The sequence below is a fragment of the Salmo salar genome, chromosome 20 (assembly GCF_965601325.2).
Source record: "Salmo salar chromosome 20, fSalSal1, whole genome shotgun sequence".
Lineage (NCBI taxonomy): Eukaryota > Metazoa > Chordata > Actinopteri > Salmoniformes > Salmonidae > Salmo > Salmo salar.
In genome coordinates this window covers 66787754-66811925 of record NC_138310.1, presented here as the reverse complement: position 1 = coordinate 66811925, position 24172 = coordinate 66787754, and the positions used below count along the sequence as shown (strand labels likewise).

General features: G+C 44.2%; 1 protein-coding gene across 1 annotated transcript; it reads left to right on the top strand.

Moving 5' to 3' along the window:
• The first annotated feature begins 14386 nt into the window (after positions 1-14386).
• On the top strand, positions 14387-24131 carry LOC106581128 (beta-secretase 2). The gene is made up of 9 exons (XM_014162943.3): positions 14387-15092; positions 19281-19369; positions 19624-19837; positions 20424-20555; positions 21075-21209; positions 21610-21711; positions 21966-22115; positions 22251-22419; positions 22615-24131. The coding sequence occupies exons 1-9, from the start codon at positions 14802-14804 to the stop codon at positions 22857-22859; spliced, it is 1527 nt and encodes a 508-aa protein (XP_014018418.1). The 5' UTR covers positions 14387-14801; the 3' UTR covers positions 22860-24131.
• The last annotated feature ends 41 nt before the right edge of the window (positions 24132-24172 follow it).

Sequence of the window (24172 nt, the reverse complement as noted above, 5' to 3'; positions counted from 1 at the left end):
TTGTCATTATGGGGTATTGTGTGGTTGTGTGATTTTTTTATTTATTTAATCCATTTTAGGATAAGGCTAACGTAACAAAATGGGGAAAAAGTCAAGGGTTCTGTGTCACACCCAGAACTGTTTCACCTGTCTTGTACTTGTTTCCACCCCCCACCAGTTGTCTACCATTTTCCCCCATTATCCCCTGTGTACTTATACCTGTGTTTTCTGTTTGTCTGTTGCCAGTTTGTCTGTTGCCAGTTTGTCTTGTTTTGTCAGGTTTACCAGGGTGCTAGTTGTTGTTTTCTAAGCCTGCCTGCCGTTCTGTCCCTAATTGACTCTGCCTTGGATTACGAACCTCTGCCTGCCCTCGACTTGACCTTTGCCTGCCCCTTTGTTTATAATAAATATTCTGAGAACCGAACTATCCACCTCCTGTGCATCTGGTTCATATCCTGAGTCGTGATAGGTCTGAATACTTTCCGAAGGCACTGTACATCTCCATCGTATTTAAAAATATCACACTCAATGGAGGAATTTTGTAAGTAGGTGATACCTACAGTATTGTCATGAGTGTCATAAGGATAGGACCAAGGCGCAGCGGGTAAAGTGCTCTTACTTAATTTATTAGATGAAAACACTTCAACAAAATAAACAAACGACGAAAACAGTTCCATAACCCATCCCAGGCTATACAGAAAATAACCACCCACCAAACACAAGTGAAACAAACCTCAACTAAATATGGCCTCCAATTAGAGACAACGACAACCAGCTGCCTCTAATTGGAGGTCCTACCAAAAACCCAACAAAGAAATAGAAAACTAGATTTAAACATAGAAATAGAAAACATAGAACCTAAACCAAAAACACCGAAACACACAAAATAAACACCCTCTGCCACGCCCTGACCAAACTACAATGACAAATAACCCCTTTCACTGGTCAGGACGTGACAGTACCCCCCCCCCCCCCCCAAAGGTGCAGACCCCGAATGCACCTCAAAAACAAAAACCCCACAAAAACAACCCCAAACTTAAAGGGAGGGAAGGGAGGGTGGCCACCGTCAACGACGGTCCCGGTGCTACACCCCCCCTTCCCAATCCTCCCACTACGGAGGTGGCTCTGGCTCTGGGCGTAGCTCCCGTTCACAAGACTCTAGGCTGGGGAGCGTCGCTGGAGGCTCCTGGCTGAAGAGCGTCGCTGGAGGCCCCGGGCTGAAGAGCGTCGCTGGAGGCTCCGGGCTGGGGAGCGTCGCTGGAGGCTCCGGGCTGGGGAGCGTCGCTGGAGGCTCCGGGCTGGGGAGCGTCGCTGGAGGCTCAGGGCTGGGGAGCGTCGCTGGAGGCTCAGGGCTGGGGAGCGTCGCTGGAGGCTCAGGGCTGAGGAGCGTCGCTGGAGGCTCCTGGCTGCGGAGCGTCGCTGGAGGCTCCTGGCTGAGGAGCGTCGCTGGAGGCTCAGGGCTGAGGAGCGTCGCTGGAGGCTCAGGGCTGAGGAGCGTCGCTGGAGGCTCAGGGCTGAGGAGCGTCGCTGGAGGCTCAGGGCTGAGGAGCGTCACTGGAGGCTCAGGGCTGAGGAGCGTCGCTGGAGGCTCCTGACTGGGGAGCGTCGCTGGAGGCCTCCTGGGTGGAGCTGGGACAAAATAAACAAACGACGAAAACAGTTCCATAAGCCATCCCAGGCTATACAGAAAATAACCACCCACCAAACACAAGTGAAACAAACCTCAACTAAATATGGCCTCCAATTAGAGGCAACGACAACCAGCTGCCTCTAATTGGAGGTCCTACCAAAAACCCAACAAAGAAATAGAAAACTAGATTTAAACATAGAAATAGAAAACATAGAACCTAAACCAAAAACACCGAAACACACAAAACAAACACCTCCTGCCACGCCCTGACCAAACTACAATGACAAATAACCCCTTTTACTGGTCTGGACGTGACAAGTATATGTCAAATGTTACTGAAACCCTAAATTCTTTATGGAGAGCAGGTGCTTTCATTTATCACTTCAATGCAGTGACAGATGTAAAATCTCTGTGGTTTACTTACATTGTGAAACACAATACCATCATTCACACTCCCAGAGCAAGATGCTTGGACCACTGACTGTTCACAATGTACTAGCTGTTAATGATGTAAGGCTAAGCATAGATGGTTAGTTTTCAGAAAAGCAGTAACCACTCCAATGCAGGTTTATCAGTGTAAATGTACTTCAGATATACTGTAGACACACATAATGGAAGGACTTCTTACATCACATTTTGAATATGGCATGGGGTTAGGTGGAGGTGGGGTGTAATTTAACCTCCCATCAAGTTGTTCAAATACTGGAAAATGCATCTGATAATGAGGCCAATGGGCTACTGCATGCAGGCTTGCCCTTGCCGTGTGGTCGTTGCAGACAACAACGGAACTAAGAAGAAATATCTCTATATTGAAGGTCATGACTCCCCGTAAACACACACTCACCAGAAATACACACATTGCTTTCACAAAATGGGTTGAATATTTGTGTTGCTGATGTTTCTTCTTTGTCATCATATCCAATCCAAACCATGGTCATGCAACAGTACTATATACTAAAACAATTTTGTAGTATTTTAAGTTACTTTAAAATGTTCATATTTTTGGTAAAAAGACATAATGGTGAAGGACTTTTTCTTTATTTTTATTCCTGTCTGCACTTTTTCCATCCAAAACAATGAGAGATCTAATGAACTGTTTGATCTGTCTCCAAGATGCCCCTGCCTGCTGCCTTTATCCAGTCTGCCCGTCCACTTCACCCTCTCTCCCATCATCATTCCCCTGGCCTTTCCATGGCACTTGTGCTGCAGATGGTGGGTTAGGGGTAATTCCCAGGACAGCATTCTTGTTTTGACAACTCCTCTGAAGCCGGGTGTCTCCTATAACAAAATACAGACTTACCTATCATCAGAAAAATGTCAGGCGGCCCTTTTCCATGTCACCCAAAGGAGGATCAGGTTCCCTCTCACTATGCAACCCATTAGCTCAGAATAGAACTGTCCACAGCACCAGTAAATTATCCCCTTTGTTGACTAAAACAATGATGCTGATAAGTGACAAACTGTGCGTGTGGCTCCAAATATAACAGTTTGTAGAGTTAAGTTGGCTGAGGGAGAATGTTGTGACACTTAAAGACAACACATGATGGTGTTCTGTTATCAACCATATCACTCTCAGAGGAGATAAACACTTGAATCATTCAACATCAACACGGTCTACATGAGGAACTCCAAGTGAGGAGAGAGCTTGTGAGTCTGAGTGCTCAAGATATAGAAATCAGCAGTGGTGTTCTTTTTGGTCAAGAGAAAAATAACATGCCAACCATTGCAAACAGTATTGCTGGATCAATATAAAAGTATTTTGTGTAAACAAATCACAAATATAGAAAATAGAAATATGATCACCACTGGTGGACTAATAAGAATGATGTATTATGTTTACAAACACATGCATTCCATTGTCTTTCTCCCTCTGACTTGTTACCCATTCCCCTTCATCTATAGAGAGCAGTTATCCACCCCCCCACCTCTACTCCCCGAGCAATCCAGTACCACTTCACAACACCAACGCCCCACCCTACTACCGCAACTACTGACGGCCTTCCATTGGCTAGCCCCAAGGCATGGAGCAGCATATCTGTAGCCAATCTTGACGTGCTAAACTAGGGCGCTGAGGGGGCTAAAGTGAGAGGAGAGAGGGAGGAAAGGAGCGAGGGAGGAAAGGATAGAGAGGACGAAAAGGGGCTGTTAGGTGATTTGGTGCTTATAGCTGCATTCCCCTTGCCTCCGTCTCTCCCATTCCTCACTGGAAAAGTGAAAGATCAATAAATCATCATTATGCATTTCATCTCCTAAATGAACAACCCTTTTCAACCCATCATGATCATCAGATAATTTCACCACAATGTTATTATAGTGTTATAACAATGGTGTAATAGCATTTTGATATTCTCTTATCAATAATGTGTTTGCCTTTAATCACTCAAAGTCTAAACTAGTCTCTCGGTCTTGACACAGAGCATGCATGGAGCAGTGAGCTGCCTGATTGTTAACAAACGCAGAAGCATGGCGGCAATAAGAATGTGGAATTTGACTTCTCAGCTTCACAACTCAATCCAACACAGGGTTGCAGTGTTGCCTAGTAACAATGGCACACAACTGACCTTATCTATGTGGTCATAAAAATGTATGAAGACCCTCTTTCCTCCCCACCTCTATGTTTATTTATCTCCTCCTCTCAGAGCACAATCACCAGCACACAGCCAGGGGGCAAGCACACTCTGCACTCTCTTACCCCGGCCCGGGCAGCAGCGGGGTGGGTGTTTTTGCCTGGAAGCGCCCTTCTTTCATTATAGAAGGGTATCTGAACCAGAAAACAGCCACACAACACATACAGCACTGGTGGGCGGGAGATAGTGGAGATGCAGATTGCATGCCATGAAATAAATAGATAGCAGTAGCACAGAGGGACAGAGCGAACCACAACAGATATTTAAAGATGAATTAACCAAACTTAACCAATTTGCTGTGGAACATAGACCTACAAATAGTCAACCAAATCTGGTAAGTGTATCTGATCTCTCACTCTCTTGGCCACAAAACCCAGTACCATGCCTCTGATTGTCTACTGTACATGACCTTGGAGATACGAACTCATCCTGGGAGCTCTTTGGAGTTACTCTTTCTTCCCCAGGGGCTCCATACTGTACTTTAAACACCGTGCCACGAAAACTACTCTGCTACCAACCACCAGCCGCCCTTCCTGCTGCTACCATAGGAACATCTGTGTTGAGCTGCTGTGAGCATCTGGCGGGCACCATGCTAACACAGATGGTGTGTGTGTGTGTGTGTGTGTGTGTGTGTGTGTGTGTGTGTGTGTGTGTGTGTGTGTGTGTGTGTGTGTGTGTGTGTGTGTGTGTGTGTGTGTAATACTGCAAATGGTGGGTAAGGGTAGTGTCTGCCGTGGGGGCTAAGAGCAGGAGGTGGCAGGGATCCTGACTCCTACAGGGACTGCTTTGCTGCTATATCCTACTATGCATCATATGTATCCACAGTAATCCCCATTTTAAGGGTCAATGAGTGACTTTGAGTATAAATAGTTCTGTAGGGCAACGATGGTCAAATCTCTTCGCAACAAGTATGAGGCAGTGTGGTGCCAGGACAACAACCTCTCCCTCAATGTGAGCAAGACAAAGGAGCTGATCGTGGACTACAGAAAAAGGCGAGCCGAACAGGCCCCCATTGACATCGACGGGGCTGTAGTGGAGCGGGTTGAGAGTTTCAAGTTCCTTGGTGTCAAATCAAAATCAAATCAAATGTATTTATATAGCCCTTCTTACATCAGCTAATATATCAAAGTGCTGTACAGAAACCATGCCTAAAACCCCAAACAGCAAGCAATGCAGGTGTAGAAGCACGGTGGCTAGGAAAAACTCCCTAGAAAGGCCTAGGAAGAAACCTAGGAAGAAACCTAGAGAGGAACCAGGCTATGAGGGGTGGCCAGTCCTCTTCTGGCTGTGCCGGGTGGAGATTATAACAGAACATGGCCAAGATGTTCAAATGTTCATAAATGACCAGCATGGTCAAATAATAGTAATCTCAGTGAACAGGTCAGGGTTCCATAGCCGCAGGCAGAACAGTTGAAACTGGAGCTGCAGCACGGCCAGGTGGACTGGGGACAACAAGGAGTCATCATGCCAGGTAGTCCTGAGGCATGGTCCTAGGGCTCAGGTCCCCCGAGAGAAAGAAAGAGAGAATTAGAGAGAGCATACTTAAATTCACACAGGACACCGGATAAGACAGGAGAAATACTCCAGATATAACAGACTGACCCTAGCCCCCCGACACATAAACTACTGCAGCATAAATACTGGAGGCTGAGACAGGAGGGGTCAGGAGACACTGTGGCCCCATCCGATGTTCACATCCCCAACGAACTATCATGGTCCAAACACACCAAGACAGTCGTGAAGAGGGCACGACAAAACCTTTTCCCCCTCAGGAGACTGAAAAGAATTCGTTTTTTTTTTACCTTTATTTAACTAGGCAAGTCAGTTAAGAACAAATACTTACTTTCAATGGCGGCCTAGGAACAGTGGGTTAACTGCCTTGTTCAGGGGCAGAATGACTGATTTTTACCTTGTCAGCTCAGGGATTCAATCTTGCAACCTTTCAGTTACTAGTCCAACACTCTAACCACTAGGCTACCTGCCGCCCCGGGTCCCCAGATCCTCAAAAAGTTCTACAGCTGCACGATCAAGAGAATCTTGACCGGTTGCATCACCGCCTGGTATGACAACTGCTCGGCATCTGACCGTAAGGCGCTACAGAGGGTAGTTCGTACGGCCCAGTACATCACTGTCGCCACGATTCCTGCCATCCAGACATACATAATAGGTGGTGTCAGAGGAAAGCCCATAAAATCATCTGTTTTCTCTGCTCCCGCACGGCAAGCGGTACCGGAGCACCAAGCCTAGGACCAAAAGGCTCCTTAACAGCTTCTACCCCCAAGCCATAAAACTGCTGAACAATTAATCAAATGGCCACTACCCCCTCCATTTGTTTTGTACACTGCTGCTACTCTCTGTTTATTATCTATGTATAGTCACTTCACCCCTATCTACATGTATAAATTACCTCAACTAACCTGTACCCCCACACACTGACTCGGTACCCCCTGTATATAGCCTTGTTATTGTTATTTTATTGTGTTACTTTTTATAATTTTTTAACTTTAGTTTATATGCTAAATATTTAACTCCTCTTGAACTGCACTGTTGGTTAAGGGCTTGTAAATAAGCATTTCACGGTTAGGTCTACACTTGTTGTATTCGGCGCATGTGACAAATAAAGTTTGATCACAGACTTTCTGATCTACACAAAAATCTGAAGCAGAGTAGGCTAAGAATCTCTATACAAACAATGCTATTTCCTGCCCAATAAAATGGCCCAGGCAGGCAGGGTGATGATAGAAAATGAGATTTTCAGCAGGAACATGTGGCCAGGTCATTACGCGCCATCTCCTTTAATCCCAGCTTGTCCAGCTCTTTCCTGGCTGTAATTACACAGTATCCAATATCACATGGAAATGCCAACAGATGCACAGCGTCTAAGACGAGCATTATGTACTTAGAGATGTCCCAGTCATTATGCCTGTTGTACAAGTCGTGCTGATTACACCATTGTTGTACTCTGGCTAAGGCAATAGGGCAAGTTGGATGGACGGAAGGACAGGCATGCATAACAGGTGGACAACTCAGGGGCCATTATGTGAAGCCATTTCAGAGGATGCACTGCCTCCATAATGTAAACTATGGTCATAATGAGTGTGAAAAACGCCAACAATGTCTAGTTATTTCACAGATCTCCTCATTGCAGTCTGAGCATGCAATGCACACAACTACTACAGCTAATACTGTATTATACAATCACGATGTGTGCAATCAAAATATCATAGTCTGAGCCAAAAAAGGTCTCATCATATGTTTACATTGTACCAGAATTGTAATGTGTTAGGCTGTGAAATCACATCTCATCTAGACATATGTGTATATATAAACTCTAGAATTTGACATGTATGAAGGGGGGGACTTGAAGGAAGAGTTGTTTTTCTTTCTCTGTGTGGTCATCTCTCCGGTCTCTCATCAGACGTAGTGATCAGAGCTCTGTGAGGATTAGGAACCAATGTTCCTCTGAAGAAGCTTTGCACAGCACTGTGAGGCTGTTTACTAATCTGACTAATTTGCTCACAAGTATGTCACAGTGCCTCTAGCTCACATGGGAGAAAGGTAACAGCCAGGAGTGCCCTCTTCTGGTCATTGGTGGAGCAGCATTAAGGGATTCGATTAACGCCCTGGGCCAACCGGGTTTTGACTAGGTGAGATACAGATTTTGTCAGATTTGACTTTTCGTGGCAGGTTAGGAGAACCTAAGCAGGAGATTAGGAGAATTACAAAGCAGGTTAGGTTAATTATGTTACGGTTGCAATAATAAGTAGGATTCTGTATTTTCACATGCAAAAGTGATTGGTTTTGATAAAAAACGCTTTCTGCCTTCTCAATGAAAACTAGTTTGAAAATTCAAACATACATTTTATGGAAAAGAGATGCACCATACTGCATTGATGACAATATGACAGAGCGACGCAGATTCCGTAAACCATTCTGTTTTAGCTGAGCTCACCTCACTCACCGGCTTCTGGGGCAGCTTAATCGAAACCCCTCAATGTGTGCAAGGAAGAGTTAAAGATATCTTTGTTCTGATTGGCTGAGTTCGTGATGGACAACAGGCCCATTGAGGCCCTGCACAAAGACACGCACAGTCAAAATGATGAATGACCATAAAGCTGCTATGAGTTTATAATAATAATGTCTTTACAGGAAGTTAAGAAGGATGAATGCACACCAAGGAAACACAATACCAATATTCCAGCTGAGCCAGAGCAAATTCAATTCAGGTCAATTCTTTCCCCCCCAAAAAACAGTAAATCCACAAAAACTGGAATTATAATCAAATAGGAAATACTGTATCAAATTGATACAGTACAGTACAATCACCACTCCTTCGTGATGATAGGAAGTCCTTGAGAGAGATGTGAGAGAAGTCCAGTAAATCCCTATTTCCAGGCAAATTATTAAACCATTTTTTATAGCACAATTACTGAACTATTTTGTTTTCAAACATTGTATTCATTGTTCTCATACCACAGCCATTTTGCTTTGTTATTCCTACTCACATGGCGCCATAAAGTGACAGGTATAATTTTAGTCAATCAACAGAATTTCAACCTGGCATTTAAATCATGGCATGGATCTACACATGTACAGATTTCATTTTTTAAAACCTAGGAACACATGCCTAACCTTTCTTTCTGTTTAATTTCATTCCACATTTAATGTGGAGATGTTACAACTCTGATGAATTGTTGACTTGCAGACTTACTCCCTGTTCACCCACGACTGCGTGGCCATGCACGCCTCCAACTCAATCACCTGGAATACATTTCTTGACTTAAAAGGCAGAGGCCAAAGGAAAGCATTGATGCTAACATTGCATACAGTTTAATTACAGGAACATCAGGTGTTATATAAATGGTGATATCCATAGTAGGTACCATTTCATTATGTCATGTGAGGCCCTACAGTGCATGCAGCTGTTTTGCTATGGAGCAGCTTGGTAAAGGCTTTTCCCTGGCGATTAAAACTCTATCAGCTCCGCTGTAGGCTGTGGAACTTCACTGAGGACATGTGACACTGGAACTGTCTTAGCCCAAGTGGAACTCATTGGGGCTGTGGAGGGAGACAGTGCCTGTCTCTGTGCTGCTCTTAGAGAATAAAGCGTGGTGATGTGGTGTGTCATATTGATCCTCCTGACCAATAGGGTCTCTCTCCCTCCACTTGTGGTGACAGAGACAGAGTGGACAGTGTGGCAGTTTGCTGGTCATCCACACCATATTGGTCAAGTGAGTGAGACAGGGCCTAAAGGGAATCCACCTTAATGACACTTTGCAACAGGTAATTGGGTCATTTTTATGCAATTACATTTTACATTTTAGTCATTTAGCAGACGCTCTTATCCAGAGCGACTTACAGTTGTGAGTGGATACATTTCATACCTTTTTTTGTACTGGCCCCCCGTGGGAATCAAACCCACAACCCTGGCGTTGCACACACCATGCTCTACCAACTGAGCCACAGGGAGGCCACAGGGAGGCATGCAATCATATGGATCAGCAGTTGTTGCCTGAGGTAGGACGAGGAGGGCAAGGGTCAAATCAGAACACGATGCAAATAGGACAATAACACCTCTCTGTGCACATGGGTCATTGTGTGGCAAACTTCACCTTTGAAAAATACAAAATAATTTCCATGTCATTCTTCCATTTACAATATATGCTCATGTATGCCTATTTATTTTGTATCTTACAAAAAAGTCCTGAATTAAAAAATCTTTCCTCTAGCTAAAGACTAGCCATACAGCACACAAATCACTTTTAAAGGTCAAATGCTGCCAATTTATCTCAATATCAAATCATTTCCGGGTAACAATTAAGTACCTTACTGTGATTGTTTTTAATTAAAATGGTACTGTAAAACATTTAAAAATGTTAACCCTAGCAAGGCTGCTGGCCCAGACGGCATCCCTAGCCGGGTCCTCAGAGCACGCGCAGACCAGCTGGCTGGCTGGTGTTTACTGACATATTTAATCGCTCCCTATCCCAGTCTATTGTCCCCATATGCTTCAAGATGGCTACCGCTGCTCCTGTACTTCTGTCATCATGAAGTGCTTTGAGAGGCTAGTCAAGGATCATATCACCGCCACCTTACCGGCCACCCTAGACCCACTTCAGTTTGCATAACGCCTCAACAGGTCCACAGATGAAGCAATCGCCATCACACTGCACGCTGCCCTATCCCATCAGGACAAAAATAATACCTACAGTGCCTTGCAAAAGTATTCATCCCCCTTGGCGTTTTTCCTATTTGTTGCATTACAACCTGTAATATAAATTGATTTTTATTTGGATTTCATGTAATGGACATACGCAAAATAGTACAAATTGGTGAAGTGAAATGAAAAAAAAAATGTAAATGGAAAAGTGGTGCGTGCATGTGTATTCACCCCCTTTGCTATGAAGCCCCTAAATAAGATCTGGTGCAACTAATTACCTTCAGAAGTCACATAATTAGTTAAATAAAGTCCACCTGTGTGCAATCTAAGTGTCACATGATCTGTCACATGATCTCAGTATATATACACCTGTTCTGAAAGGCCCCAGAGTCTGCAACATCACTAAGCAAGGGGTACCACAAAGCAAGCGGCACCATGAAGACCAAGGAACTCTCCAAACAGGTCATGGAGAAAGTTGTGGAGAAATACAGATCAGGGTTGGGTTAAAAAAATATTCGAAACTTTGAACATCCCACGGAGCACCATTAAATCCACTATTAAAAACAACAAACCTACCAAGAGAGGGCTGCCCACCAAAACTCATGGACCAGGCAAGGAGTGAATTAATCAGAGAGGCAACAAAGAGACCAATTATAACCCTAAAGGAGCTGCAAAGCTCCACAGCGGAGATTAGACTATCTGTCCATAGGACCACTTTAAGCCGTGCACTCCACTGGACTTTACAGAAGAGTGTCCAGAAAAAAGCCATTGCTTAAAGAAAAAAATAAGCAAACACGTTTGGTGTTCACCAAAAGGCCTGTGGGAGACTCCCCAAACATATGGAAGAAGGTACTCTGGTCAGATGAGACTAAAATTGAGCTTTTTGGCCATCAAGGAAAATGCTATGTCTGGAGCAAACCCAACACCTCTCATCACCCCGAGGATACCATCCCCACAGTGAAGCATGGTGGTGGCAGCATCATGCTGTGGAGATGTTTTTCATCGGCAGGGACTGAGAAACTGGTCAGAATTGAAGGAATGATGGATGGCGCTAAATACAGGGAAATACTGAGGGAAACCTGTTTCAGTCTTCCAGAGATTTGAGACTGGGACGGAGGTTCACCTTCCAGCAGGACAATGGGGCGGCAGGTAGCCTAGTGGTTAGAGCATTGGGCCAGTAACCGAAAGGTTGCTAGATTGAATCTCCGAGCTGACAAGGCAAAGATCTGTCGTTCAGCCCCTGAACAAGGCAGTTAACCCACTGTTCCTAGGCTGTCATTGTAAATAAGAATTTGTTCTTAACTGACTTGCCTAGTTATATAATCATTAAATTAAAAAACAGACCCTAAGCATACTACTAAAGCAACACTCGGGTGGTTTAAGGAGAAACATTTAAATGTCTTGGAATGGCCTAGTCAAAGCCCAGACCTCAATCCAATTGAGAATCTGTGGTATGACTTAAAGATTGCTGTACACCAGTGGAACCCATCCAACTTGAAGGAGTTGGAGCAGTTTTGCCTTGAAGAATGGGCAAAAATCCCAGTGGCTAGATGTACCAAACTTAAAGAGACATACCCCAAGAGACTTGCAGCTGTAATTGCTGCAAAAGGTGACTCTACAAAGTACTGACTTTGGGGGGGTGAATAGTTATGCATGCTCAAGTTTTCCGTGTTTTTTGTCTTATTTATTGTTTGTTTCACAAGAAAAAATATATTTTGCATCTTCAGTGGTAGGCATGTTGTGTAAATCAAAATGATACAGACTCCCCAAAAAATCGATTTTAATTCCAGGTTGTAAGGTAACAAAATAGGAAAAATGCCAAGGGGGGTGAATCCTTTCGCAAGCCACTGTATGTAAGAATGCTGTTCATTGACTACAGCTCAGCATTCAACACCATAATACCCTCCAAGCTCATCATCAAGCTGGAGGCCTTGGGTCTCAACTCCTCCCTGTGCAACTGGATCCTGGACTTTCTGACGGACCACCCCCAGGTGGTGAAGGTAGGAAACAACATTTCTACTTCGCTGACCCTCAACACTGGGGTCCCACAAGGGTGTGGGCTCAGCCCTCTCCTGTACTCCCTGTTCACCCACGACTGCGTGGCCATGCACGCCTCCAACTCAATCATCAAGTTTGCAGATGACACAACAGTAGTGGGCTTGATCACCAACAGCGACGAGACAGCTTACAGGGAGGAGGTGAGGGCACTCGGAGTGTGGTGTCAGGAAAACAACCTCTCACTCAACGTCAACAAAACAAAGGAGATGATCATGGACTTCAGGAAACAGCAGAGGGAGCACCCCTTATCCACATCGAAGGGATAGCAGTGGAGAAGGTGGAAAGTTGTAAGTTCCTGGGCGTACACATCACAGACAAACTGAAATGTGTGGACAGTGTGGGGAAGAAGGCGCAACAGCGCCTCTTCAACCTCAGGAGGCTTAAGAATTTTTGGATTGTCACCAAAAACCCTGACAAACTTTTACATATGCACAATCGAGAGCATCCTGTCGGGCTGTATCACAGCCTGGTACGGCAACTGCACCGCACTCAACCGCAAGGCTCTCCAGAGGGTGGTGCTGTCTGCACAATGCATCACCGGGGGCAAACTACCTGCCCTCCATGACACCTACAGCACCCGATGTCACAGGAAGGCCAAAAAGATCAAGGACAACATCCACCTGAGCCACTGGCTGTTCACCCTGTTATCATCCAGAAGGCAAGGTCAGTACAGGTGTATCAAAGCTGGGAACGAAAGATTGAGAAATAGCTTCTATCTCAAGGCCATCAGACTGCTAAACAGCAATCACTAACTCAGAGAGGCTGCTGCCTACATTGAGACCCAATCACTAGACAATTTAGTAAATGGATCACTAGTCACTTTAAACAATACCACTCTAAATAATGGCACTTTAATAATGTCTACATATCTTACATTACTCATATCTCATGTACATACTGTATTGAGACCCAATCACTGAACACTTTAATAAATGGATGACTAGTCACTTTAAACAATGACACTCTAAATAAGGCCACTTTAATAATGTCTACATATCTTACATTACTCATATCACATGAATACTCTATTTATACCATCTACTGAACCTTGCCTATGCCGCTTGGCCATCGCTCATCCATATACTTATATGTACATATTCTCATTCACCCCTTTAGACTTGTGTGCATAGGTAGTTGTTGGGGAATTGTTAGATTAGTTGTTAGATTTGTGTGTATTAGGTAGTGGTTAGGAATTGTTAGATTACTTGTTAGATATTACTGCACTGTTGGAACTAGAAGCACAAGCATTTCGCTACACTCGCATTAACATCTGCTAACCATGTGTATGACCAATACAATTTGATTTGATTTGGTAAAAAATAACAGCAAAAATAGTTTCTTAGCAAATCGCAATTTCTCAAGCAAGAATTTTGCGACAACCAAATGTTCCAGTTTTCAGGGTTTAATGGAAAGAGAGACTGTAATCTAACTTCCACTTTTGGACTAGATTGGTGGAACAGTGCAGAAGAGACCTACCCTGGACAGTTTTTCTTCTTCTCCTCAAGACCAGTATGTAAGGGATCTAGTTTTAGGCATTTCTTTTATGCCTACTATGTTAAGTTAGTGTGGGAGTGATCTGAGTAGGGAGGGGGAAACTGAATAATAGCTGTTATTGGCAGAGTTTTGGAATTTTCTTTGTTATTGGTCTATTAACTAATTGAATATATGGTGATGTCACTCCATCCCACCAAAACAGGCAGAAATTCCAGCCCGTCTTTCCAAACAGCTCTTACAGCATTAACATCATGTTCACAATTTTACAGTGCTATTCCAAATTCATAGTGTGGAAGTATGTACAAAACACAGGGAAATCACGTCGACAATGATAGCGGCCTCTAGTGGCCAAAAGTCAATTTTATCATGGGCAGCGCCATTGAGGGCTTCCACCATGTTAAAGTAGTCCGCGTCGTCAACTGGGTGGGAATTGCTATGGTTGTAGCCTCATTGGCGCTGCCCATGCTGTCACATACGCTATAACGACACAGATATAAGTCCTCTAACTATACTATGGTGCGCCCCATACGCGCCCTCCAAGCAAATCTTCCCTGACCAAAAAAATAAAAGTTGTGGCACTTCGTCACATCCGTGATATGGAATTCAGGAAGTCATCCATCCAAAATAATAAGTAAGGCAAATAACTTTTGGAGAGAGTAGTAAACTTCTGAATGCGTCTGAATGTGAAAGCCGAGGTTGTTTCTTATGTTTCTTCTGCGTCGTCGTCTGAACACGTTCACCATGATTACCTCACTGGAGGTCTCATGATGGCCAAGCTGAAAACTAAGGAGCAAACTTTGAACAAGGAGCTGGACTTTTCCCGAGGTTTGACTTTCCCTGAATAATATTTGCCATGGCTTACCATAACGGTTCGATCCCCCTTAGAGCATTATTTATCATGCTCTGTTTTGGAATGGCAAAATCTCTCTATACCATTCCACTTAAAATATTTACAGGTAAATTTAACTCTTCTTTGGATTTGGATTTAACTCCTCTGAAACTAATACAAGCCTCAGGAAATGGACTGTCCCTGGCATCTGATCCAGCTGGAATAGTGAACTTTTTGGACATGGTCAATAACTTACAAGGCGACTCTGGCAGAGGTTACTACATGGAGATGTCACTGGGTACCCCTGGTCAAAAGGTATATCAAAATATGACCTATTGTTTTCAATGTGGAATACATTTCTTGACCTCTACCTTGAATGAAGTAGACATTATATATATATATATATATATATATATATATAAGAGAGTATACAAAACAGCTGCTTTTTTCATGACAGATTGAACAAGTGAAAGCTATGATCCCTTATTTATGTCACTTTTTAAATCCACTTCCATCAGTGTAGATGAAGGGGAGGAGATGGGTTAAAGAAGGATTTTTAAGCCTTGAGACAATTGAAGCATGGATTGTGTATGTGTGCCAAGGTGAATGGGCAAGACAAAAGATTTAAGTGCCTTTGAACGGGGTATGGTAGTAGGTGCCAGGCGCACTTTGTGTCAAGAACTGCAACGCTGCTGGGTTTTTCATGCTCAACAGTTTCCCGTGTGTATTAAGAATGGTCCACCACCCAAAGGATATCCAGCCAACATGATAGAACTGTAGGAAGCATTGGAGTCAACATAGGCCAGCATCCCTGTGGAATGCTTTTAACACGTTGTGGAGGTGTTATGGAGGCTGTTCAGAGGGCAAAGGGGGATGAAACTCAATATTAGGAAGGTGCTTGACTTGGACTGAACTAGGTTCCAGTACTCATTTTGGGTGCTGGTATTGTTTATATTTAGGTGCAGGAGCCCCACATTACTTTTGAGCTAGAGGAATAGGAGCACAAGCAGTAGAACATTTGAGGTGCCGGTACTCTGCTCCTGTGAGCTCCAGTCAAGCACTGGAAGGTGTTCCTAATGTTTGGTATTCTCAGTGTAGATATAATAAAGTGTTGTTAATATACTGTAATAGAGCCTACAAATTCAACTACATAATGCAATACATGTTCACATTTAGGCCATGGTATTTAGTAGGCTAACTTATGACCAAGCCTGTCTGTCTGCAAATAGTTATTCCAGCCAGCATGTGATATGGAGAGAGGGTGTGGGGAGGCTGTTAGCCCCTGGGGCGTGGACGGGCGGGCAGGAGGGGGTGACGGCGAGAGTGAGACTGCAGCCAGCTCTGAGCCCAGGGCCTGGTTCTGCCATGTAAGCCCCCACGCACATGAGCTCACATGATGCTGCTAGACTCGGGCCTCTGCTTGGGCTCCACTGGCCAGGCAGCTGACCAGGATGAGGCTCAAAGGCTCAGGGAGAAAGCTGAAATCTGCTCAAACTCTACCAATGGATCTGGAGGAATGTGGCCCATAGTTTCTGTTCTTCTTTTGTTCTAGGTTTTATGTAAATATCTCCCTCTCCATCACCATCTATTTCCCCCTGTCTTCATTTATGCCTGGTTTTGCAATTTGGCCCTAATTGCATGCAGTTTTAGGTACCCACACTTCCCAGTCTTTGGAATGTTTACAATATGTTAGTATGTTCTTGATAAAGCCAGTGTGTTCTTAGCTGGAACACTTTTTATTGTTGGACTAAGAGTTGGGTGTTAGCAAGGTACCATGGCTATGGCACAGCCAGACTCTGGTTCCCACAATCTTATCAAGCTTATTTCTGCCTTGTCATGTCCTTGTGCTTATTAGTGGAATGATCACACTGAAGGAATCTGACCACCTCACTAAAATTAACCTAGCTAAGCAACACTTCTGACTATAATCAGATGAGAGGTAGGGAGGGGAGAGAAGAGGTTGGGAGGGGAAGAGAGAACAAGGGGAGGGGGGCACAATAACACCAATCGTCAAACAGTTCTATCTATGATATAATTAAAGGCCTGGTGTTAAACAAGGCGTTATTCAGATGAACCACTAATTGCCACATCTGTTAGCCCCGTCGCAGCTAGGCCGAGGTGTCGGCTGGAGTGCCTCACATCTGCTAATTGGTACAAACAGGTAGCAGATGCACATCCCCGCCACAGAGCCTCTGCTAATTAGCCAGGCAAGGCTCAACCACAGGTGACCAAGCCGCCATGCTGGCTCAGGGAAGGGGTATAGAAGGGATTTGCCTGGTGGTTCAGCCCAGCCAAGCTAGGGGAGTAAGGAAGAGGATTGAGAGGGTAGGAGGTACAAGGAAATGCCCCTAGTTTTCCCCAACAGGCTGCGTCAGGATGGTCTGTCTGGTTTGGGCCCAGCGTGAGTGGCGTGCTGCCATCTGTGTGGTGGCAGTAGGGTTTCAGATGGCAGAGCCATAGTGGTGGGACTTCGGCCAGTCCAACTAGGGAACACTGATAGGGACGCAACAGAGCTTTGAGGAAGTACAGTGCCTTCAAAAAGCATTCACACCCCTTGACTTTACACATTTTGTTGTTACAACCTGAATGTAAAATGGATTAAATTGAGATTTTGTGTCACTAGCCTACATACAATACCCCATAATGTCAAATTGGAATTATGTTTTTAGAAATGTTTTCTAATTAATTGAGAATGAAAAGCTTAAATGTCTTGAGTCAATAAACATTCAACCCCTTTTGTTATGACAAGCCTAAATAAGTTCAGGAGTAAAAATGTGCTTAATTTGCATGGACTCTGTGTGCAATAAGTGTTTAACATGATTTTTGAGTTACTACCTCATCTCTGTACCCCACACATACAGATAATTGTAAGGTCCCTCAGTCGAGCAGTGAATTTCAAACACAAAGATCAGGGAGGTTTTCCAAAGCCTTGCAAAGAAGGGCACATACTGGTATAAAAATATTTTTTTAACGTGACATTAAATATCCCTTTGAGCATGGTGAAGTTATTAATTACACTTTTGATGGTGTATCAATACAGCCAGTCACTACAAAGATACAGGCATCCTTCCTAAATCAGTTGCCGGAGAGGAAGGAAACTGCTCAGGGATTTCATAGTGAGGCCAATGGTGACTTTAAAACTGTTAGTTTTTAATGGCTGGGATAGGAGAAAACTGAAGATGGATCAACAACATTGGAGTTACTCCACAATACTAACCTAAATGACAGAGTGAAAAGGAAGCCTGTACAGAATATGCATCCTGTTTGCAGGCACTAAAGTAAAACTGCATGCCAAGGCATGCCATTGCCAAATATACAATGGAGTTAAGTGACCTAGTTACAGTTTTGACAGAGCTTGAAGAATTTTAAAAACAATCATGTGCAAATATTGTACAATCCAGGTGTCCAAGCTCTTTGCGACTGACCCAGAAAGGCTCACAGCTGTAATCGCTACCAAAGGTAGTGATGGATTGACTCAGGGGTGTGAATACTTTTGTAAATTAATAATTTATGAATTTAATTTTCAATACATTTGCAAAAAAGTCTGAGCATGTTTTCACTGTCATTATTGGCTGTTATGTGTAGATCCTGCTAGGGTTTTTGTATAGCCTATATTGTGAGGGATAGCTAGGCCTATTTCCAGTTTTTGTCGGTCATCAATAGTTCCTGCTCATCTGTTTTTTTTTTTTATTCTCAGAACCGGGTCGACAACAAGAATGCAGAATACTCTTGAGTAGCCTATTTAGTGAGAGCAGAATGCTACATTTGTTTTGTCTGGGTGTCAAGTAAGGTCTTCACTGTAACATTTCTGAATGAGTTACTTCTTATTCTTAGCTTTGACGAAGCCCATGCTTTAGTTGAATGAAAACAAATATCCCGAAAATCACATTTTGCTCGGGCTGCTTTAGGGAAGACGCAGGAAGTGCAATGTCACACCAGCAGACCGCTTTCCTGTGTATTCCCTTCATGTTGCCTCTCCTCCATCAATCCAAAGTGCTTTAAAGGCTAGTTAAGCAGCCTAACACGTTTAAATGGTAAATAAACTCCTTTGTTGCGAGCGGAGCTGTGGAGAGCACAGCCTCTTTAATGATGAGGAATGTTCAGTAATGACCCTTCTGCGCGTCACCGAGGTGACAGAAGTCGGTTATCTCATTAGTTCCCCTAGTTGAACTGATGCCTGAGACATGATCTCAACTGCTGCTTTGCTAGCTCACGTTCCGCTCCTGCTCGCACACCACTGACAAATACCAGGATGGAGGGAGTTTTAAACTGTGGAGCAATGGGCGGGCGTAATGTGGTCATGTTTTTTTCAAAAGATACCAGACCAGAGATTTTTTTCCTAATCTTCAGACGTCATGAGCATAGTAAATAACCTGTTCTGCTCAAAGCACGATCGTGCTGAGTCAGTTTGTGTGTTTATGGCGTGTCTTAAGAAGGGTGCGCATAAGTAACAAGGATGGTTGAATGACTGATAAAGTACTCACTACTCTTTTGTTTTTCCAGCTGAATATCCTGGTTGATACAGGAAGCAGTAACTTTGCTGTGGCTGCAGCAGCACATCCCTTCATCACACACTTCTTCAACACAGCACTGTGAGTCAGGCTCGCATATTTGCTCTGTGGAATATCTCTTTCTATTGGGTCAATGAGAAGGCTAGCATTATATTTGGTGGCCTCATAATATTAGAAAATGCCTTAATTAAATAAGTGTTTCACATCAATCTCATAATTTATACTACAATCTGATCATGTTTTATGTTTGTTTATAATTGGCTCAGGCATTCGTTTGATAAGATTTCCTTTGTCCAAGACTGCTGGTTAATCTCCCTGACTGTCCCTGTGTTCAGCTCCAGTACGTACAAGTCCACTGGCAGGGGCGTGGCCGTCAAGTACACCCAGGGCAACTGGGAGGGCGAGCTGGGCACCGACCTCGTCCTCATACCCAGCATCGCTGGCACCCTCACCATCAACATCGCCACCATCCTCTCGTCCGACGGATTCTTCCTCCCCGGGGTCAACTGGCAGGGCATCCTGGGTCTGGCCTACCCCCTGCTGGCTCGGGTAAATGGGGGGAGGGGTCCTCATGCCCTCTTGATATGAAGGATATCGCCATGTCTTTTTGATTTGGCACAGTGGTGTCTGTAAGCGTGGTGGGGGCGTGAAGAGCTGCTGAATGTTATCAAAGATCAAATCAACTCAACCGGAAAAGGTTCACACATGATACTGTTCAGAATGAAACTGTGATCTCATCATCACACAGAACCATGGGGCGTAATGTTGGTTAGGCTATTCTGAGCTTACACAATGTATGCCTTATGCAGATTTTGAGGTCAACAATTTTAAATCGTTGACATACAGTGACCACTCTGTACTGTGGATCTCAGCTTTGTTCAGGTTCAGATGATTTTCAGAATGTTTGTCATGCATCACATGCATATATCTGGCCCTTGACATATACACCATGTGAAGTCGAGGTATAGAGAGGGGGGGGGGGATCCTGTTTAGTCAGGGTGATAACTGATAAGACTTTCTCCTGTCATTCTCTGTGCTTACAGCTTCACTATTGACCAATAGGACAGCCAAGACGTTATACTATTTTACACTAAGTTAATTACCAGAGTGTTTTTGTTTATGTCTCGTTTCTCAGCCTGACTCCTCGGTGGAGCCCTTCTTTAACTCCGTGGTACGACAGACAGGCATCCCAGATGTGTTCTCCCTCCAGATGTGCGGAGCTGGGTTGTCAGCCAGCACCACTGCCGACCCCACGGGGGGAAGTCTTGTGAGTAGTCAGGAGGAGAAAGCTAAAGGCTATGAATGGGAGGAGTGAATGGTGGGGTGGGGGGGTGGGGACTTCCTTACAAAGGCTGGTTGTTGTAGTGTCAAAGAAGATGATTATTGAGGCTGTTCATCGCACACACAGTTGCTTGGCATAATATTTCTCCCGACGCCCAGACCAGATAAACCTTTCAAGGGTGGATTAGATTGAGCGGCATGGTGCTTCTTAGAAACATGATCGCTAGCAAGTCTCTGCGCCTCTCAATGCGTTTCCCCATTGGACACCCAATCTAGTTAGCGAGTGGCTAATTAAGCTAAGATAGCCCTTTGCCGAGGGCAGGTCTGTCGGTGTTATAAGAGCAGTCGTGGTCGAGCCGACCACGTGAGTGAGCGCAGCAGATGGGAGAGATAGTGGGGTGTAATCAGTATCTGCAAGGCATGCCATTGTAGTTTTATTACAGTATTCAGGCTATCATTGTATTCAGTAATTTGTAAAGTGAATGAAAACCCTGTTTTGTTTCAGGTCATGGGAGGGGTTGAACCAACATTGTTTTCGGGGTCCATGTGGTACACCCCTATAAAGGAAGAGTGGTACTATCAGGTGGAAGTATTGAAGCTGGAGGTTGGGGACCAGAATCTAAACCTGGACTGCAAAGAGGTATGAGACAAACTGTCCACTGTTTTCTAAATTGCCCTTTCCTGGTCTAAATGGTTTGCAAAGTATTTCAATCTGCACAACACGTCAGGTTTGAGGAACAAAGCCTAACCGTGGCCATAAGACTAAGGCTGTTTCTAGTGAGCATTATTTCTGGATGAGCCTGTAGTGCAGGTCTGGAAAGAGGATATAAAGCAACAGTTAATAAAGCATGCCCGAGCTGAGATACAAGAATGTGCTAAATCTGTTTCTGAAGCATTCCAGGAACCAAGGTGGACATTTCAGCTTTTTGTTTGATCAAGGTCTTCTGAAATGAAATATGCAACTGAAAAAAATATTATGTTTTCCCCTTTCTTTATACATCTTCCTCTCTCTTCATTCTCTCTCCCTCTCCTTCTCCCAGTACAACAAGGATAAAGCCATAGTGGACAGTGGAACCACTCTTCTGCGGCTGCCTGTGAATGTGTTCAGTGCTGTGGTGGAGGCCATCTCAAGAACATCTCTGGTATGTCAGCCGCTATGCCCATGATCAAATGACAAAGAACTTCTAGGATAACCTGGTTGTCTGAGGACACTTCAGTAACTGTGTAGACTGAGGACACTGCAACTTATTTCCTTACCCCTATATGGCAACTTTGTTCTGGTCTACGGATCTGAGAGAAAATGAGTGGTTATCTATGTAAAAGTACACTTTTTTTCACAACTCAGAGTAGTTTTATTGGAGTCTTAACAATCCATCACTGTCTTTCTATGGTCCAGATCCAGGACTTCACCTCAGGGTTCTGGGGTGGCACTAAACTGGCCTGCTGGTTGAAGGGGGAGACGCCGTGGAGGTTCTTCCCCAAACTGTCCATCTACCTGAGAGCCACCAACACCAGCCAATCCTTCAAAATCTCCATCCTCCCTCAGGTGACACAACAAACGTCCCCCATGTTGCCTCCGTGTGTTTGTTGTTTGCTTACTCTAATCAACATCAGCCATCTTATGAGCTTTAGATCTGTTTGCCGACAGCTCTTTTGACATTAGTGTGGCTGCTCCCTGCAGCTGTATATCCAGCCAATCGCAGATGTGGACGGTACGCTGGACTGCTTCCGCTTCGGCATCTCGTCGTCAGCCAACGGCCTGGTGATAGGAGCAACCGTCATGGAGGGCTTCTACGTCATCTTCGACCGGGCAGAGAAGAGGGTAGGCTTCGCTGTCAGTAGATGTGCAGGTGAGTGCTGGAGTCTATTATTGGGTCTTAGAGACGGCCTTGGTGTTCCAATATAGTATGGTTATGGCTCTAGCATCAGAAAAAGGTTTTTTGGGGGGGCTAGTAAATGTTTATGCGCCTCGTCAAGTGCTCTTCGTATACCCGTCTCACATTCCACAGTACGTTAGCTATTATAACCCTGGTTCCTCTCTCCAGTGAACGGCGGGATAGCCGTGTCAGAGATCTCTGGGCCCTTCTCATCTGCAGACGTGGCATCTGACTGTGCAGCTGGAGGGCTGCTGAAGGAGCCCCTTCTCTGGGTCATCTCCTACGCCCTGGTGGCCGTCTGTGTCGTGGTGCTCCTCATCCTGCTCCTCCTCCTCGTCCTGCCCTGTCGTCACCGAGACCGGTCCGGCGAGATCACTGATGAATCCTCGCTGGTCCGCCACCGCATCAAATGACTGAGGCGGGCCTCGGGTGGGACGGCGACGGCCACCGGGAGTTCCAATTCTACTGAGGCAGGGAGAGGGGAGGGGTTGGGGCTGCAGTGACCAATAGGACTGTTCTCTGGACACATCATGGAGACTGCAGTTTGACCAGAGAACGCTTTTCTTAGTTTAGATGTTACCAGTTTTCTTTGCACTCCAGTTTCACAGCAACCTCTGAATTTAGACACATTATTAGACTGAAGGTTGGGTAGCAGAAAGGAATGCTATCTCTATGCCAGCCCAGTCTCTCCTTGCACATATTTCCTGCTGATTCCCCACTGCCTACAACATGGTAGTGAAGTGCACTGCTCTCACATGAGACAAGGTCCTAAGAACTCTTAAACAGCAATGTTTCTCTTTACTTTTCAGAAGCCTCAACTCAAAATAGCATATTGTAAATTACTCAAGTTTGTTGAATGTTCCCCATAGGTATCGTTACCATTCTTTCATTACAATTTTACTCTTTGCTGTGTGATGAAAGGTGGAACGTTTTGTAGGAAATGTCCTTTGTCAAGCTGTTTTATTAAGAGTTGGAGTTGACTAAATGTTTTCATTCAAAGTACAACCAGGAGGTCACAGACAATGGAAGATGATACACATAGGTTGATATACTTCCCTTGTCGTTTACAATGCTATCAAGTCACAGCCATCTCATATGGGAACAAGCATGGGTTTGCGACATTCTGTTTAACTGCAAAAAGTGATCAAAAGTGTCAAATTATGAATATCACTCCATCTGTATGAGTGAGAATGAAGCAATCTGTGTTACTAGGATTTTGTAATGATATTGTGTACTTAATATACATATTTGATATTTAAGTCAAAATGAATGATTGTATAATATTTCAAAACCTCACCATTAGTAGACATACAGAAACCTGATTTGTAAGGGCACATTTATATTGGAGTACTTCTATGTTAAATAATATTTTCTAAATTTTACATTACCCATGATTTCAATAGGGGAGATGTATTGGCCAAAAAAAGTATTGTACTGTATTTTCAAAAAGTTTAATAATTTTTTTGCAAAGGTGTTTAATTTAAATCTGCACCTGATTTTGTATCAAACTGTTCACGATTGTTTAAATGTATCAGTGCCAAAATTGTGATTGTATATAATTAAATTGATCAGATTAAAGTAAAGGCTCTCATTCCAGCGTGATAAAACGCCCGGCCTCTATTCCAACCTGGATAAAAACAATTCACCATTCACTTGAATATTATGAATAAAGAGTTACACAAGTAGAGAGCACCATGGTGCAGGTTCTTTTTCTCTAATCTTGTAT

What these genes read in the sequence shown, in the direction of transcription:
- LOC106581128 (XM_014162943.3), top strand. Translation starts at nt 14,802, where the DNA reads ATGGCTTACCATAACGGTTCGATCCCCCTTAGAGCATTATTTATCATG. An exon ending in ACCCCACGGGGGGAAGTCTT is followed by an intron (nt 20,556 to 21,074) that starts GTGAGTAGTCAG and finishes GTTTTGTTTCAG; the next exon opens with GTCATGGGAGGGGTTGAACC. An exon ending in AAATCTCCATCCTCCCTCAG is followed by an intron (nt 22,116 to 22,250) that starts GTGACACAACAA and finishes TGCTCCCTGCAG; the next exon opens with CTGTATATCCAGCCAATCGC.